Genomic DNA, 18,548 nt, shown 5'->3' with positions numbered 1-18,548 from the left:
GTATGGTACAACCACGCTGAAACGTAAAAATGCACACGTATTCTCACGAGATCACATTGCAAATACACAAAATAACATTGTTTTTGCAATGAAATAGGTGCTCTTTAAGGAATTTATTGCCACCTATAGCTTAAAGCCCTGGCCATAGTCTTGCGAGCGTACAGTATGCATGGCCTTGCAAAGCATCATTCATTTGACTCAGAAATGTTCAACACGTGCATTGCAACAAATTGCAATACCTCTTGTGACCTACATACAACATACTCCTGTTTGCACTTGTGTAAACCAACGCGTACAATGTACGCAAGGTTTCAAAAATCCGGCGGTGCACGTACAGTACTTCTTCTGATGACGAAAAATGTGTCCCGTGCACTGAACATGGACCCTAGCATATGCGTAAAAATTACTATACTTATGCCTTTAGCCATGGAATGAGAATGAATGGGGGTTTGGTGTGGAACAATGAAAATGTCCTCCCCATCCCGAAGTAGCCATTCTTGACCTAAAAGCGTGTCTGGCGGTTGTCCTACCAGCCATTTCTGATAATACTGCCCATTTGTTTATGTCCCAGTGTAACAAACATTTCTTCACAATTGCAGAGAGATAGCTTGGGGCCCAGGATTGACTTGTTTTCTCGTGTTCATTACATATTTATGAGCTTAATATTATATTTTAGGCGAAAATAGTCAAAGTGCTTGGATCATGGTTATATTTCCGATTATAGTTTTTATTTAATTACAGAGGTGTTCAGGATAGCAGTGGCTTCTTTAAGAATTTATTCTCCCTGTGTTTTTCTCTCAGGGGTTGAATAAAATATTAATTGAAAGTGAGTGAGTGCACAAGCAGCGTCTCCCCCACATTATTCCCTTCTTCATGTATGGAGATATAGTCTTTTATTTGTACAAGTATGAGATTTCATACATGAATGATTGTCATACATGAGAGCTGGTTGATGCCTCGAATAGCACACACATGAGATTACATCACCTGTTTACTGCAGCAGTTCCCTTTTAACAAAAAAAAAAAAAAATGACAAACCAACAGTCTATGTGAAAGAGAGAGAAAGAGCCAAGAAGTGAGGTCGTGGAATGAGAAAATAATTAGGTGAGGTAATGCACAAGCTGAAGGGTATGAAAAGGAAGAGTTGTAAATATTTAATACAGTCTGTTTCTAAGCTTGATGTCTAGCCTCGTGACACATACAGTATTAATAAACAGGATAGTCATGTGTATTTGCGAGTTAGACAGACCTTCACTTAAAGTACTAGTATTGAAGTTAATGTTATGCATTAACATTGGGTGTACAGAACAGATTCATCTGTCACTATTAAATGAATTTTAATTAGCCATTTAGTTTTCTTATTTACTTACATACATAATATAACACTGCTGGCTCTAACAAAATGTAATAGATAGCATTTTGCACAGGATGCAGTATTGCTTACTGCATACTAATATACTGCTTACTATATTTAGAAAATACGTATTTGAAATTGCAGTGTAAGCTATTTTCAAGTTCTTTGCCATTTCTATAGGGATTGTGCATGCAGGATTTGATTTGTAAAACTGTAAACTTGCACTGTACTTTTCACATTTCAGGTTACAAATTGAAAATTAAACTGAAGATCTATTTACTCTTGATCAAGCATCAAATAAAATATGGTTTCATATTTTAATGGTCAATAGTCTAGTATCAAGCCTTTCTTACCAACACTGGTAACTGTATGCAGTGTTGGGGAAAGTTACTTTTAAAAGTTACTTTTCATGGAAAGTAATGCTTCTGTTACTTTTAATTTTCTTTTGCATTTAAATCGAATTGGTTAAACTGAAAAGGAACTCGCATTACTTTTTTTTTTAAAGTAACTCAAATATTAATGTGTACATTTATAAAGTAATGCGTTACTTTACTCGTTACTTCAGAAAAGTAATATTACGTAATGCGCATTACTTGTAATGCGTTACCCCCAACACTGACTAAATTACGTATTCATTGACTAAAAAGTGATGCAGTCAAAACATACAAGATGTACTTATTATGAATATACAAAATATTATAACAATAAATAGTATAAACTTCTTAATGTTATGGATCTTACACTATTCAACATGCACTTTAAATAAATTAAAAGCACTATTTTATATTGTTGACAAGTAACCTAATTTTTAGGACTGCATAACGATTAACCGCGACTAATCGTTTGCAGAATAAAAGTTTTTGGTTACATTATATAAGTGTGTGTACTGTGTATAATAATTATGTAAATATAAATACACACACATTTATGTATAACTTTAATAAAAATATATATTTATGTGTAAGGTATTTATATATAATAATAATTATATATAAATATAAAAATGTATATACACATGTAAATATTTCTTAAATATATACATGCATGTGTGTGTATTTATATATATATATATATATATATATATATATATATATATATATATATATATATATATATATATATATATATATATATATATATATATATATATATATATATATATATAATTATTGTACACAGTACACACACTTATATAATGTAAACAAAAACTTTTATTCTGCAATCAATTAGTCGCGATTAATCGTTATGCAGCCCTATACTCATATTAAGATAATGGATGCCATCACATACAGTGAACATATATACGCTTAAACCGCAATTTTAGCAGAATGTATTAAGCCTATCCTGCTTTGCTATATAGAGATATATCATAATGAGATAATAGATTAAAATAATGAAATAAAAACTCAGTTGGGTACACATTTGCTGTTATAATTTAACCCTGGAGAACCCAGGAAAATCCAAAAACCCATTCATTCTATTGAACAAATTTGATTCTCCAGGGTTAATATCTTATATTAATGACTTTTTTTTATAAATTTGATTTATGGAAGCACAGTTTTATGTGGCGGAACTGGGCTTCCATAATAATGACTACTGTTTTACTTAAATACAAGGTTGTAAGCTATGTGTACTCGTATAGTATAGCACAAAACCTGTGTTCATTCTGATATTTCATTCATACAGTAGATTTAAGTACTACACAGTAATTGTGCTGAATACTGCAAAAAAGAGTTTGATTCCTTCAAACATGCACGATATTACTTACTGTAATATCTTCTTGATAATCTGTGTTGTTTGTGCTTTGGGGTATACTGTATGTGCGTTTGTTGTTACTGTGAGGACATTAAAAAGCCACAAGTAAATCATTTTACACTAGGGAACAGCCTCTCAACATACACAAGTGAACAAACTGAATAAATGATGTGATAGATCGCACTAGCTCTGGGCTCTGTGGATAAAGGCATGTCAAATTTTCTTGTGACAGTTGGCCTGTGCATAAAAACCAGATCTCTTTGGTCTTTATTTGTAACTATGTTATGTAAAGATTCTTTTTAGATATTACGCATTGCTGCTGTGTGCGTGTGCATATCATTGTGTGCGTATGTCTTCTTAATTCCCGAATTTCTTACATCAGGCCACTTTGTATTGAGGTCATGCTTACAATACATGATGTCACAGGTTTGGTCTTTATGATATATTTTTACTTTATGGACTGGAAGAACGATATTATAAAACATAGAAACCCAGAGTGCATCGAAATATAAATAAAAAGTTTGTATTCAATGCACACTGAGAGATGTAGCCTCAAACAACAATGCAGGATTGTATTCTCATGTGTTCTCATGTGAATACACGTAATGCCAGAATGTGTTAAATGTGCATATATTATTATTATTGAGCCCACATACATCTGTCAAATATCTTGCCAAGTGCTATCTTTTGTGTCCAATAAAAGCGTGGCCCATGGTGTGACACGTTGAAAGATATTGCCCAGTTGCATTATTAGTTATGGGCAGGGGTGTAGCAGCCAATTTAAAAGTGTGAGTGGGGTGGCAGCTGTATGGTGATGTGACCCAAAGCTGATGTTCATAATAATAAAATCCAAATAGAATACCAATTGGCATTTTGCAGCACCCTAGTGGCAATTTTGAGAACATGCCATGATATCTTACAGGAACCTATTTTTGGGAAATCATACTCAAAATTTAAAAATACTACAGGACTTTGAGACCAACGTGAGACCGTCTTTATTTTTATGAAATAAAGATATTTTATGATATTTACAATATTTCAGTTATAGTCTACTTACAGTGTGTGTTTGAAAAAGGATGTAATTTGATGTAATTGCTTTTTTCTGGCGTGCATTTTATCACAGACGGCCTAATAGCAAAGTGAATGAACGAACGAAAATTTACAAGAGCAACAAGAGATTTGAAGCACATAGCAGATGCGCCCAAGAGATGATTCGCTCTGTGATTGGCGGAATTTTAGTTCACTCAAATCTAAGAACAAATCAGAGAACACTGCCGAAAATATTCACGCTGGATCTGGCAGTCCTGCCAACGACGCTTTAGAAAAAGTGTAGTGGATGCTCTGACGATTGAATGCATTCGCTGGAATCCTGTAAAGCCGAGGTTTCCGCCTTCCGCTTGGTTGTAGCCGAGCATTTCCGCCTTCCGATTGGTTGCCGCCGAACAGTGTCATAGCTCATACCATAAAGTTTAGCTGATTTCAACTCTCCTCGACGCTTGCCAGAGCTTGCCGCCAGCTCTCATTGAAAAGGAATGACTTCCGGCCACTTTGACACTCTCGCCGGTGGCGGTGTGAACACAAGTGTGGGGGACATGTCCCCCCGTCCCCCCCAGCAGCTACGCTCTGGTTATAAGTGCAAAAACAGAACTGGCTGCAGCTTTATATGAATTGTCATGAGTTAATTTCCCACCAGTGATTTCACCTGCTTAACCATTATATCTGAATCTAAAAAGGACCACGGTAAGTCACCTTTAAGAATATTTACGAAGGTAAGGATAGAGGAAACGGTGCCTGTAAATGTTTTCCCCTAGGGCCTGATGTATTTGCAGCTGTCTTGTGACTAAAGTTTTTTATTTATTATTATTTATTGCATTGAGAATTTTTTTATGTTTTTAGTTTTTTCATATTAGAGCTGCGCGAACTGTATTATTATAAAAATCCTTAGTACCCTAATTGTAAAAAACCAAGTAATGGTCGAGTCTCGTGTTATATTATGGTTGTTCTGCGCCCTCTGGTGGACAAAATAATAATTGCAGCAGACTGTATTCTTGTTTAGTTTTAGTGTGGGCGGTCCTGGGTTGTAGCTAAAAGGGATACAGTTACTGCCAAAATCTCGTGAAATCTCACAGGATAAACGCTGTTTTCATCCTAATCCTATCCATAAACTAAGCATTTAAAATGATTTAGGCCATAGCTGTAGCCTAACTGGCCAGGACAGCTGTTTTTGATCATAATTCTACCCCCAACAACCTTAAACCAACATCTCGCGAGATTTGGCCATAGCTGTATCCCCTCTAGCCAGAACCGCGATCCTGCGGTGTTTCTTTTACTTTCTCTACATCACTTCCTTCTGTACTAGTCCTACATGCATTGCTACAGTATCGTATACTGGCGGGAGATTTGGAGAGAAGCGTTTCTGTAATGCCGTGTCATACACAGAAACATACAAATACTTGAAGACAGTCCACTTTTTGACAGGTACGCATGAGTTTAATATCACAATATTGTTTTTAAAGCAGCACCAGAACATTTGTACACGTTTGGCCTGTAGATTATTGTGAGCAAGTATGAGGTGTGGACTCGAAAAGAGACAATAAGTTTTACTTCACGACAGGACACTTTGCATAATAATGTTTATGTAATGGATAAATGCATTACAGCGTGTGGTAGTTATAGTTTTTGCTTGCTGTGTAATGCATTGGGACGCGTGTGTTTGTGAAGTTATTAAAGTAATGTCATGTCGCAGGTTTAATGGGATTCAGCGCACAAATGGACCCGTTAGACTTTCTAACAAATGAAGATTTGTTATTGTTTTTCCGTCGCAAGAAAACGGAAATGTCCTGCATTGATCAGCCGCACACTTTCCTCACCCAGCTTCGGGATTATGACCTCCTCCCTGAGAAACTTTATAAGGTATGAACTCTCTCTCACTCACTCAACAAAATTTATAGGCAACAAAAATGCCTATAAAGATGTCCAAGTATATAATAAAGCACTAGTTGCTTACCTGACAAATGCTAAAAGGATACTAATTGTACCTGCTGTGTTGATTGTATCGGTTTCATAATTGTTTTTGAGTTGTTGTATTTGATGTAAGTTTTCTGTCAAATAATGCAGTGTTAATAGGGGTTAATATCCTATGTTAACTTTTTTTGCCTTCTTGTTGTATTCATTGAAATGTAAATATATTGCTGTATTAGTATTGAATTGTGATACCGTTACTGTTGTGATACTTTGTCGTTGTGTGACGTCATACTTAAGCCCTACAATCTAAATTTAGTGCAAGGTAATTATGTTATTATGTGTTTCATCTCTCTCTCTCTCTCTCTTTCACTGTAGAAGTTAAAAACGACGCGTTCTCGTGAACAAAAACAGAAGGGTGTCTATGAGGTTTTGGACTGTATTGAGAAAGAGAATCCTAATCATATGCTTCAGTTCTGGAGATGTGTGTTTAAAGACCATATTTTGCAGCAGTATCCCACAATACGCTTGCTCAGAAACAGCCTGCTGGACGGTATGTCGTTTTTCATGGCTGTTTTAATATCTAAGCCCAATCCCTTTCTACCCCTAACCACTATCTTTTTAAACTCAAACTGCAACAAAATGGGCTAGGGAACCCCCTAAATCTTTGACATAATTCGAACACTGCCATATGTGTTTTAAGATGCAAAAATAATATCAGTGTTATACATATGATATATGGCTTATATAACTAGATTCCAAGATTTAAGATTGTGAAGTTTTGTTGTTACTTTGCATTCATGCAGTATGTTTTGATTGGCCTAGGAAGCTTCAAATTCTATGAGGAACCTTCTCATGCTGAAGTATTACCTGAGACTGAGAAGAATGAGGGGACGCAGGAGAAAGCAAAGAAGGCAAAAAAGAGAAAGGTAGATGATGCAAGTGGTGAGGATAGTGATAGTCCAGGTCCTTCATCTTCCTCCAAGCCCGCTCGAAAGAAATTAAGCAAGAAACTCTCCTTCTGTAAGTCCCTGAACTAAAAAAGTCCAAAGTTATCACATAGTTCCTCACTATTCTTGTTCTGTGGTTTTTTTCTGCCAAATACTCCAATCATGACCCATGTGTCTTTCCTTTACAGCATCTCCTGTAAAGAAAGGAGACAGTCAGGAGATTTGGAAGTGGCCTATTTATAAAACTCAGCTGCCTGTAACCTGTGGCACACAAGAGGGCAACCTTCATCGGGACAAGCTGGCCAAAGGTTTACAATCAAATTTTTATTTTAGTTACTCTATTGTCTGACTCATAACTAAGTTCCTGTAGCCTAACTAGTAGATCAATGGACTTTAAGTTGCTTAAAAGTATTTATTACATGGCTTGTTTGGCTTGTTTGACTGTACAGGTTTGTTATTTCTAGATAACAGCCGCTCTAATACCACACTGTACCCCGGATGCTGCAAATCATTTTGACACATACAGTTTAATAACGTATATGACATTGTATTTATTTACAGATTAGTTTACTGTCATCCGGTCAGGTATAGCCTGATCACACTGTCTGGGCTTATTTCTGTGATAACAAGGACCAAGTTAACTTTACATTCGGACTGTCCCTGAAAAAAGACTTGGGTTCTTGTTTGGTCCATTTCAGCTGTAAATGGGTGTCAGTCATGTTTATGCTGTTTCTTTTTAGGACTCGGTCCTCTTGCAATGCTCTGCATTGTGGGTACACCAATATTGTGCAAGATGGGTGACCGTTGAACGTCTTCTGTTAAAAATTAAAGAAATCGAAGCACAAAAAAAATTAAATGCAGAGGATAAGGAGGAGAAAAGTTTGCGTAAATACGAATATGTGAAAACACCCCCTTTGACTGTTACGTCTATGTATGTTCTCTAGGGGAGAAGTGCATTTTTGCACAGAAACGCTGGTTCAGTCCATCTGGTTTTGAACAGTTTGGAGGAAAAGAAAGGTGCAAAAACTGGAAACAGAGTATTCGTTGCAGGAAAACACCACTTAAGAAACTCATTGAGGTAAATACAGCAGGCCCATAATACCGTAGATGCAAATATAACAGAACCATATACACTATCTATCACCTGCACTCTCAGAAAACGGCGCAAAAGCTGTTACTGGGGTGGTACTCTTTCAAAATGGACACTTTTTTTTACTTAAAGAGTGCGTATTTGTACCTCAAAGGTACATATTGGTACCAAATGTATGCATTAGGACCGTTTTAAAAGGTACCATCCATCTTTTGTACCATTTTTTTGAAAGTCTCTTCTATCTTTGCCTCATTCTGTGGTCGATTTTTTTTGTGTGTATCAGATTTGCTGTTCACAACTACACTATTTCAGATCATATCAAAATCAAAAATACCTCATAATTCCTCTCTTTCTCTTTGACACTCCTTCTCAATCTCTCTTTTTCATCTCTCTTCTTAGGAGGGGCATCTTCAGTGTCCACCGATTGAGAGAAGAAAACGTACATGTGTCTTAAACGTACTTGCTTTTGCATCCTCAGTTTGTTTTTGTATGATTTGATTTTTGACATTCATGTGGTTAATAACTGCTTCTTCCTGCAGACCACACCAGTGCGGCTTTCTGACAGCTCAGCAGAAAACTCCAGCACCAGTGAGTAACGGAAACCAAAAGTTTTGTGTACACACGCTATCTGCTGTGTGTTTGCCTGTTTAAACGCAATGTTTTGTTTCATAAGACTCTAGTGAAACCAGTCCTGGGACAGAGGAGGAAAGAGACGCTGAGGATTTCGAAGAGCAAGGAGGAATGGAGTTTAGAGAGAGAGTAGAGGAAGAAGAGGAAGAAGACATGGAAGATCTTTCTGTCTTTCAGACTCCCTCTTTGCCAGTCACCTGTGTTTCACTAAGTGCGACTCTACACAAATATCGGTTTGCATCAGGTACTTATTCAGTATATGCAGATTTCTGTAGAAGTATTTTAAACACTTTTAGAGGTTGACACACCCGATTTTCAAAACATAATGTTTGTTACGGCACAAGCTGTGACCCACAAACCGTCAATTATGCTAGTTTAATCAGTTAAAAGATTATAAAAACAAAAGCCTTTGTCTAGGAGAGCAATACTGTGTTTTCCGGACTATAAGTCACACTTTTTTTCATAGTTTAGCTGGTCCTGCGACTTATAGTCAGGTGCAACTTGTAAGTCAGTATTAATTTTGACATATATGAACTAAGAGACATCATTGCCGTCTACAGCCGTGAGAGTCCGCTATATGCTGCTCCTGTATTTATGTAATTCAGTGAATTCAGTGATGTGAAATGAAGAGCCTGTGAACTTGATGTGCGCTGGCTTGTTCTATTCATTTAGCCTATTCAGCCTTCCAGGTTTGTTCTGTATTCTATTGTGTATCGTGTAAATAACTGTTACTGTTTATGTTACGTTAATGTATGGACACCTATTCAGCCTGCTGTTCTGTGTGCTATTGTTTAATTGAATAACTTGCCTTTCCAGATAAAATTTCGGTTCTTCTGCTTGAATTCGGTGAAGTTTTTTCGATTTCATGGCGCATTTTTGATTGATGCGACTCATACGCCGGAGCGACTTATAGTCCGGAAAATACGGTATATTTTCTGCAGTGTTGCATGCACACTTTGTCGCTATGTGTTGCCCGTCTCTTTCGATAAATTTGTTAGGAGGCATTCCTTATTCTTGTTGTCCTAGCAACAATTATGAATAAATCAGTAACTGTTCACTGCAGTTAATAATGAAAGATGGATGACGTGAACTCCACGCTTTACTCCCGTTGGTAGTCATTCCTGAAACAGGGTTCCCACAGGTCATGGAATTTCTGGAATATCATGGAATGACATAAAATGGGTGGCGTGTTTACAGCGAAAACATGCGCTATTCGCATCAAACGCGTCTTCGCTCAAGTTGAAAATATTCAACTCGAGCATGACATGAAGTTAAATCCCGCGAGTAATCTAGAGCGAGTAACGCAATGCCCCGCGTTTGGTGTGTACGTAGCATTAGAGTGGGAGCCCTGTGAAAGTCGCTCATCATTTTTGCAAAGTTTATGCTGCTGGACACATCCAATCCGGATGCGCCAATGGTCACTGTTGCTTGTTTCACCGAAATCTGCAGCTTTTTATTAAATTGATTGGAAAGTGCTGCTTTGTTGCTTGTAATGTGAATGAGGCATAAGATGAGCACTACAGTGTTCATCTGTAACAAGAATCCTGCTCCGCATTTTATCAGCTTTCCTCAAATATCCAGAGGAGAGCAGACTTCCTCCCATGGATATATTAAAGGGGACATAACATGAAGAGCTGACTTTTTCCAGGTTTAAGTGCTATAATTGGGTCCCCAGTGCTTCTATCAACCTAGGAAATGTAAAAAAACCCAGTAACTTAGTTTTGGTAAACCATTCTCTGCAAGCATCTGAAAAATTAGGTCATTCAAATTTGGCTCCCCTTGTGATGTCAAGGGGGGGTTTTATTATAATACTGTCCCTTAATCTGCACTATCCAACCACGGCACAGCCATTTAATGCAGAGAGAAAGAGAGAGAGAGAAAAATAATTCACAGCACAAATAAGTTTCAATTTAAACACACCACCATCATGGCGATCAGTGTTTGCATTTTATCATCTTATTTGCATTTAAGGGGACACAACCAAAAATGCTCACACCTACAAAGTGCCAACATGTTGTAAAAACTCTGTGAGGTATTTTGAGCTAAAACTTCACATATGTACTTTAGGGACACTTATTTTACATCTTAAAAAAAACCTTGCGAAATGTCCCCTTTAACTAAAGCTATGTGTTAACATGACAACAATGTACAAAAAATTGAAAAGTTTTTCCTTTGCATTTCATACAGTGTTGTCAAAACAATCCCTGTTTGCATGAGTCTGCAAAAGCTACTGAAAATGCTGTATTATGCATACCAGGCCAATAGCTGTCAATGTCACACGATGTCTCAACATGTAATACGCATATGCGTGATGTCACTATTGGCACAAATTCATCTTTTTGTAGTTTACACAGAGATGTTAACGCTATCATCTTCAGAACCTTTCACCTTGAAACCTGTTTTCAAAGGTTTTGCATTGTTGTCATGTAAATGGTCCCTAACATCTAAAGTTCACACATTATTAGCCCACAACTGTTAAGGGACATGAAAGACCCCACGAAAGTCACACCAACAACAGAAGGCAGGGGGTTGATGAAGGAGACCAAAGTGGGGGAAGGACAGATAAGAAAGGAGTTTTCTCACAGATCAATGTCTCTCTCCACATTCCTGTGAGTTGCAATGTGAGAAAACTCCTTTCTATATGTTAATGTATGTATTTGTGAGTTTAAAGTCTTTCAAAGTTTATTTCAGCCTTCAGTAGTAACTGTGATAGATGATCTTATTACAAAAAATAGCAGTTTGCTTCTGACATAATTTTATTATTAGTTGATGATGTCTGTGCGTTTAGCCAGCTGTGTTTATTATTTGTCCTGTGTTACAGGTTTGCGTGGGAAATGTATACGTACCGATGAAAGCTGGCTCACTCCTGAAGAGTTTGTCAAACAGGAGACAACTCTCACTGATCCAAACTGGAGAAGAGATATAATGTGCCATGGCAAAACTCTTAACTTCTTATTGAAGGTACCCAGCTTACAAATTTATGTAGACATTTTCAAAACCTTTGCTTAAATAGTTGGCTGTTGAAAAGTTACACAAAAAAAAAAAATCAACATATGTTTTTATCTTACTTTAGCTTACCAAATTAAAGGGATACTTAACTCATAATGAAAATTCTATCATATATTAAGAATGAATTTATTCTAATGAACACAAAGTAAGATATTTAGAAGATGTTTAAATCTAAATGCCCAATTCCAATTTGTTGCCTGTATCCGTTTTTTTTTTTTTTTTTGGACGACCTGCTTACACAATCTTTTAAAAGCGACTCGTATTCATAATATCTGCATTTACACTAAACACTTGGCAAATTCAAGGTAGACATACTGACCTGGAACCGCTTAATCCTCAGAGGAAGAAAAATGTTGCCATATGCAATGGGCACAGACAAAATGATTATATAAGATTATAGTGCTTTATTTCTTTAACAAGTAAAGACAACATTACTCCACTAAGTGGAGCTGTTGCCCTCCATTGTGCTGCTAGGAAGAGTCAAGTGTCACGGGTGGTGTCCACCTAAGTTGACGTTATTTGTCAGCATTTTTAATGACGCACAACATGTCTTAAGATGGGACTATCCAATCTGTCCGCTTACATTGCTGATGTGAATGCATGTATTTGACTTATATTAAATGTATTTCCACATATGAATGAGGCCTGAAACAGATCGGAAAATATCGGATTTTATGCACTTTTTTTTCACAGAATTGAGTCACTTCAAATAGGCAGCATTGTCAGATATATGAAATACTAATACTTTTTAAGGCCCAAGTATAAATTGTTTATTATGCCTTTGTGAGCGTACTCGTACAGTTGAATGGACTGCCTTTCAAAGTAACCTGTATTTGACTCTCATGTGCAAAGATACAAAAATCTGGTGGCACATTTACACTACTCGCATACTATTCTGATGATGAAATTTGTGTTTGCTGATCTTTGCATACAATTTTAAAAAGGAATGTATACCCAGGCCTTAAGGTACACCATCAGTGAGTAATACAAATGTGTTTTTTTATTTTCAGAAAGATATTCTGCGCATCCATTCACTCCTTTGTGAGTGTGAGAAATGCAGTGATCAAGAACATGACCTGGTAAAAATCACTAACACCTGACATATGACTTAGAACAAACAAATGTTAATAACTCATGAAGAAATACATCATCAAAGTTTTGTACTTACCTGATTCATTTATTACCTAAAAACATTGTCATTTGAAGCAACTGGGCTTAAAGGGATAGTTCACTTTAAAATGAAAATTCTGTCATCATTTATTCCTCCACCTGTTTTTCTAAACCTGTATGAATTTCTTTTTTCTGATGAACACAAAAGAATATATTTTGAGAAATGACACAGCAGTAAGTGACCATAGACTTCCATAGTAGGAATAAAAAAATGATTGAATTTAATGGGTACCATCAACTGTGTGCTTATCATTTATTAAATTATTTTCTCTATTTATCACAATACTTCCAAAATATTTTTTCCTACTATAGAAGTCAATGGTCACTTACTGCTGTGTGTTTACCATAATTTTTCAAAATATCTTCTTTTGTGTTCATCAGAAAAAAGAAATTCATACAGGTTTAAAACAACATGAGGATGAGTAAATGATGACAGAATTTTCATTTTAAAGTGAACTATCCTTTAAGAATGTTATTCCTATCACTTTATTTGTTATACTTCTGTTAGGGTAACATTTTACAATAAGGTTGCGTTTGTTAACATTTGTAAATGCAGTAACTAACATGAACTAACAATGAACAATATCGTTTTTAACCAGAGGCGGACACTACTTGAGTATTTTAAGTAAATTTTCCAAGCATATGCGATTTATCAGAGTGATCAAAAATTTTTTCACTACATTCTAAAGCATTGTATCATACTGTGTATTCCTTTTATATTGCATATAAAAATTTATTTAATACCTAATTACATAAAAATTGTGTACTTTTACTTTTCATGTTTAATGTACTTAAATATTAAATATAAACCAAAAACTTGAAATTATGAAATGTAGTGGAGTAAAAATTATGATAATATGCTTTGGAATGTATGTTTTCCAAAGAAAAACACTGATAAAATACAAATACTTTTATGTAGAAAGTAAAAATACTTAAGTACTGTCCGCCTCTGTTTTTATAATTTTTATAATATTTGTTTATGTTGATGCCAATAAGAAAAAATTCATTGTGCATCGACTAATGTTAACATGTAAAAAAAACTGTTTTTCAGATTGATCTAACAGTACTGTACTTTTTAGGTACAGATATTGAATTGAAAGTAATCAAATGTAAAATAATTACATAGTCTTCACTATATAATTTAAATATAGATTAATCGTTATTAAAAAAGTGAATTAGTCAAGAACAGTGAAAGTGAGTGAATATTTCTTTGTATTTTGTTGTTTATCTGATCCACTGTCGCTTTAAAACCTAATGCACGGATCATATATATTGTTACACGTGTATTTAATTTCTGAGCACATAACTGACTATAATTACAAGGATATTTGTGGCACCTTAAGAGAATTTTGTGTAAACATGTAAACAAGCAAAAGAAAGCATGAACTCAGTATTTGCGCCCGGTCTGAACCATTTGCATGCATTTGCGGGTTGTCTGAAGCCTGTGAAGGTGCCGCTATCCGTGTGCCTGCTTCGAACTAGCGTTTGAAATCTCTTTTGCGTTTTATTTTTATTTTTTTGCTTGAATATTTAAAATGGCAAGGCCTTAAAAGCACGTGCAAAACTTTTAAACTTTAGTGATGGTGCCGCACTGGCCCACTGGTTCTGTCACGTGACCTAAGCATTGTTTATGCTGCCCCCAGGTCATCATGCACTCCTTATTGTCAAGCCCTGAACTGGATGTTAGATTCCTATTATACTGCCCATGAAAAATTTAAAATGCACTTTAAGATGAGGAATGAATGTTATATTTTGTTATCCTGTGATCAGTCAGAACAGAGAAATGATGACGTGTGTTATGAGTGTGGCTCTGACGGAGATCTTGTGTGCTGTGATGAGTGTCCACGAGCTTTTCATTCACAATGTCACCTGCCAGCTGTAAACGAAGATTCAACTGGGTAAGAGAGAGAGAGAAGCTCTCTATGAATGACATCATTACATTTGCACTGAGTGTATGTGATGATATGTATGTTTATGTGTGTTTATATGCAGAGAATGGATGTGCACTTTCTGTGTACTGAGGACCAATCAACAGTGGCGTAACTCCAGTCACATAACTGAAGAAGAAGCTTTGAAACTTCCAGTGTCCTCCCAGTATAGACTGGTAACTTAACACATATTTCTCTCCAGAATGCATCCAGATGGTTTTTTTTTCAGAATTTGTTTTGCTGTACATTTATGTGTATAGGAAGGTTCACGTGCTTAACTATCACTTAATAATGTAACGAGCAAAATAAAATCTTAATGGCCCTAAAATAGACTTGATGTTCTTCATACATAACAATATCTCTTATTTAAGTATGCATAAACCAATCTAACAGTGTGTTGTTTCAGTACTGCGACTACCTGCTGTTATATATGTACAGAGAGGACCCCCAGCATGTGTTTGTAAAGGACCCCCGCAAAACAGTAAGCAAAAACCTTCACACATCTTCTTATGCCAATGGTAAAACATGAATACAATGCCTGATGTTCAAAAAATGAATGAAACCTTCAGGTGCGGCGATATGCTGAGTTTGTAACTCATCCCATGTGGCTGGACAGAATAAAGCTGAAGCTGGAAGCTAAGGATTATCACACTGTTGGAGACTTTGTGTCGGATATTCAGCTCATCTTTAGCAACTGCAGGACATTTAACCGGGTGAGACTCACTGCTGGACATATTCATAAATCAGCCACCAACACCATTTAAACGCAGTTACATCATGCTTTATATTTACATTACATTTAGACTTAGTTTGATTTTATTTACTATTCTGACAGATTTCTTTCTCTCGTTTTTTTAAAGGACAATGATTTTGGCAAAATGGGGGCCAGACTGAAGGATTTGATAGACAGGGAGTTTAAGAAAGTCTTCTCTATCCAATAACATTTCTCTTTTTATCTCTCGTATCGTTTTTAAAGAAAATATGCTACTATTCTCCTTCCTTATGCATTATGATGTTATGGCATTTTCATCATGACTTAAAGACTTTTTTCACAAACTCTTGTTTGTATAGACTGTATTCAAATCACAATGAAAGAAATTTGATTTATCGCTTTATACTTTATCATTTCACTGTTGCACTGTAAAACTTGTTTTAATCATTCCACAATAGATTTGTTTTAATCTTTTAAATTGTTTATTTTTGTCCAGATAATGTTTTGGTTTTTGAAACAATCATCTTTATTTATTAAATTCTGTGCACCTTAAACCAGTAAGACAAAGTATTTTGACAAAATATAACACGCTTCTCCTTTAAGAAATAAACCTGAGTAAGCAGATCTAACGTTTAAAGGGATTGTTCACCCAAAACTGAACATTCTGTCATCATTTACTCACCCTCATGTTGTTTTAAACCTGTATGAGTTTATTTATTCTGTTGAACGCAAAAGAAGATATTTTGACAAATGATAGTAAGATCACAGTAGAAAAAACACATACTATGGAAGTCAATGGGTACCATCAACTGTGTGCTTACCATCATTTAATAAAATATCACATTTTGTGTTCAACAGAATACAGAAATTCATAAAAAAACAATATAAGGTTGACTAATGATGACAGAATTTTCATTTCTGGGTGAACTATCCCTTTAGGTGTTAATCGTAATCACTCTTAAAAAAATAAAGGTGATTAAAAGGTACTTACAGCGATGCCATAGAAGAACCATTTTTGGTTCCTCAAAGAACCATTTATCCAAAAGTTCTTAACTCTTTCCCTGGCATTGACGAGTTAAATCGTTAATTAAGAGAAAATAGTTCCCTGCCAGTGACGAGTTTTTCTGACAATCCGTATTTTCGCTATTATCCACCAGAGGGCACTCTTACCCAACTTATACAACCCGAAAGCAACCCCTCACTTCAAACAATTCAAACTCAGTGCAAGTCTTTCACAAAAATGCAATTACTTAATTATTTAAAAAACAACATTTTCTGGAAGGCATTAAAGTTTTGTGAAAATTATAAAAAAAATGCTGCCGCTGGCGGGGAAAGAGTTAACTTATTCGCTGCCAGCCTTTTTTTAAAAGGTTGCCCGCCAGCATTGTGATTTTCACAAAAGTTTCACAAAATTCCTTGCAAACAAAATGAGGAAAAAAACTTGCATCCTATATTTACTTTTTTATTTAATTTTACCACTGAAATATGGATTTCTGTTCAAAAAATAAAAAAATTTGAGCAAAAAGCTTTAAAAATTGCATTTTTGTAAAGGAATTTATGTTAGAGATCAGACTCAAAACGATTATCAAACAAACATGCAGTTTAAAATTCATTAAATCATTTTTGCTTCAGTTTTTTATAAATTGGGTATTTTCATAGAAATTCATCAAAAAGGCATATTTATCAGGTAAATATTAACTCATAATTGACAAGATAACTCCTCAATGGCGGCAAAGAGTTAAAAGAAGCATGTCTTTATACATTTTTATAATCTGAAGATGTTAAAGGTGCTTTTATAAGAACCATTTAGACAGAAAAGGTTCTTCTATGGCATTATGAAGCATCTTTATTTTTAAGAGTGTCCTCAGACTAATTTTTATTGCTTGCATTCTTACAAAACTTGTTTACATTTGAAAATTATTTCAATCACCTACAATCTATGTATATAAAATTAAAGGTTTTTATATTGTATTTTATATAACTTTGTTTTTGAGTGTTCATTGAAAATAAAAATAAAAATGATATAAGGTTCGGCAACAAACAAACACAAGGAGATGTTACTAGTAAAAAAAATTAAAATAACCACACATTACAACTAAGGTATACAGAACAGCATCTCAACAAACTTCTATAGTACAATAACAATGTATGTGCCATACAATAATTATTTGATAAATCTGTTAGGTTAGGGTAAGGGCACAATGACAATGTTATTGAAAGTGAAATTGACAATGAAGTTTCTAATGTAATAATAAAAACAATGCATAAATAAAAATGTTATACCAGGGCTCGAAATTAGGCTTGTCCGCTTGTCCGGGACAAGTGGATTTTTTGAAGGACAAGTGTAAGAGAAAATTAGTTGTCCGACTGGACAGGTTAAATTTCAAACAACACTGTAAAAAGTGTTTCTGTGCCTTAGTAGATTTAGCAAAATTAAATTGAGTAAACTATTCAAACATTTTAATTCTTGTTTTTCTTATCAAAATATGAGTTAAAATAAAATAAAAATTGGAATAAATTGATTAATTCTAAATGAACACATTATTGAGTAAATTCAACTTAATTGTATTATGTATAATCGATTTAAATTTGTAAGAAAGAAATTAACTTAATAATTTTGTGTCAAAAAACTACATGAATTATTTTAGTAAACACAACTAACTAGGCAGTGGACTTCCCAGCATGCTTTGCATGGGACTGTATTTGGAGAGTGAAATTTGAATTGAAATTTTTTTTTTTTTAACTAAAAAGAAAGACTTGTTATTGTTTAATGTTCATTTATCTTCGATATTTGAAAGAGTTTCTGTTTCTTCTTTGAGTTTTGTAGTTAACATTGTTCAGAAGACTGGTGCTTGTGCATAGACTGCATACTGAAGTATGTCGCGCTTTACAGCTGCCCAAAACGAAACTGAGGGGGTGCGTTGTTTGAATAAACGTTTCTAGCCCTCATCTCACGGCATAAAAACAACAACTAACCATAAATATGTTA

General features: G+C 35.1%; 1 protein-coding gene across 1 annotated transcript; it reads left to right on the top strand.

Annotated features, from left to right (window-relative positions):
• The first annotated feature begins 2,624 nt into the window (after nucleotides 1-2,624).
• LOC135733975 (uncharacterized) lies at nucleotides 2,625-17,769 on the top strand. Its single transcript, XM_065252817.2, has 16 exons — nucleotides 2,625-5,587; nucleotides 5,856-6,022; nucleotides 6,449-6,623; nucleotides 6,896-7,093; nucleotides 7,209-7,328; nucleotides 7,965-8,098; nucleotides 8,510-8,566; nucleotides 8,650-8,698; nucleotides 8,784-8,984; nucleotides 11,562-11,701; nucleotides 12,760-12,828; nucleotides 14,690-14,817; nucleotides 14,912-15,023; nucleotides 15,254-15,328; nucleotides 15,417-15,560; nucleotides 15,708-17,769. Exons 2-16 carry the CDS (start codon nucleotides 5,861-5,863, stop codon nucleotides 15,786-15,788), a joined length of 1,845 nt encoding a protein of 614 aa, XP_065108889.1. The 5' UTR covers nucleotides 2,625-5,587; nucleotides 5,856-5,860; the 3' UTR covers nucleotides 15,789-17,769.
• The last annotated feature ends 779 nt before the right edge of the window (nucleotides 17,770-18,548 follow it).

The sequence above is a fragment of the Paramisgurnus dabryanus genome, chromosome 3, assembly GCF_030506205.2.
Source record: "Paramisgurnus dabryanus chromosome 3, PD_genome_1.1, whole genome shotgun sequence".
NCBI classification, from domain to species: Eukaryota; Metazoa; Chordata; class Actinopteri; order Cypriniformes; family Cobitidae; genus Paramisgurnus; species Paramisgurnus dabryanus.
The sequence above is the reverse complement of the archived record's forward strand: the minus strand, read 5'-3'. Positions and strand labels throughout refer to the sequence as shown.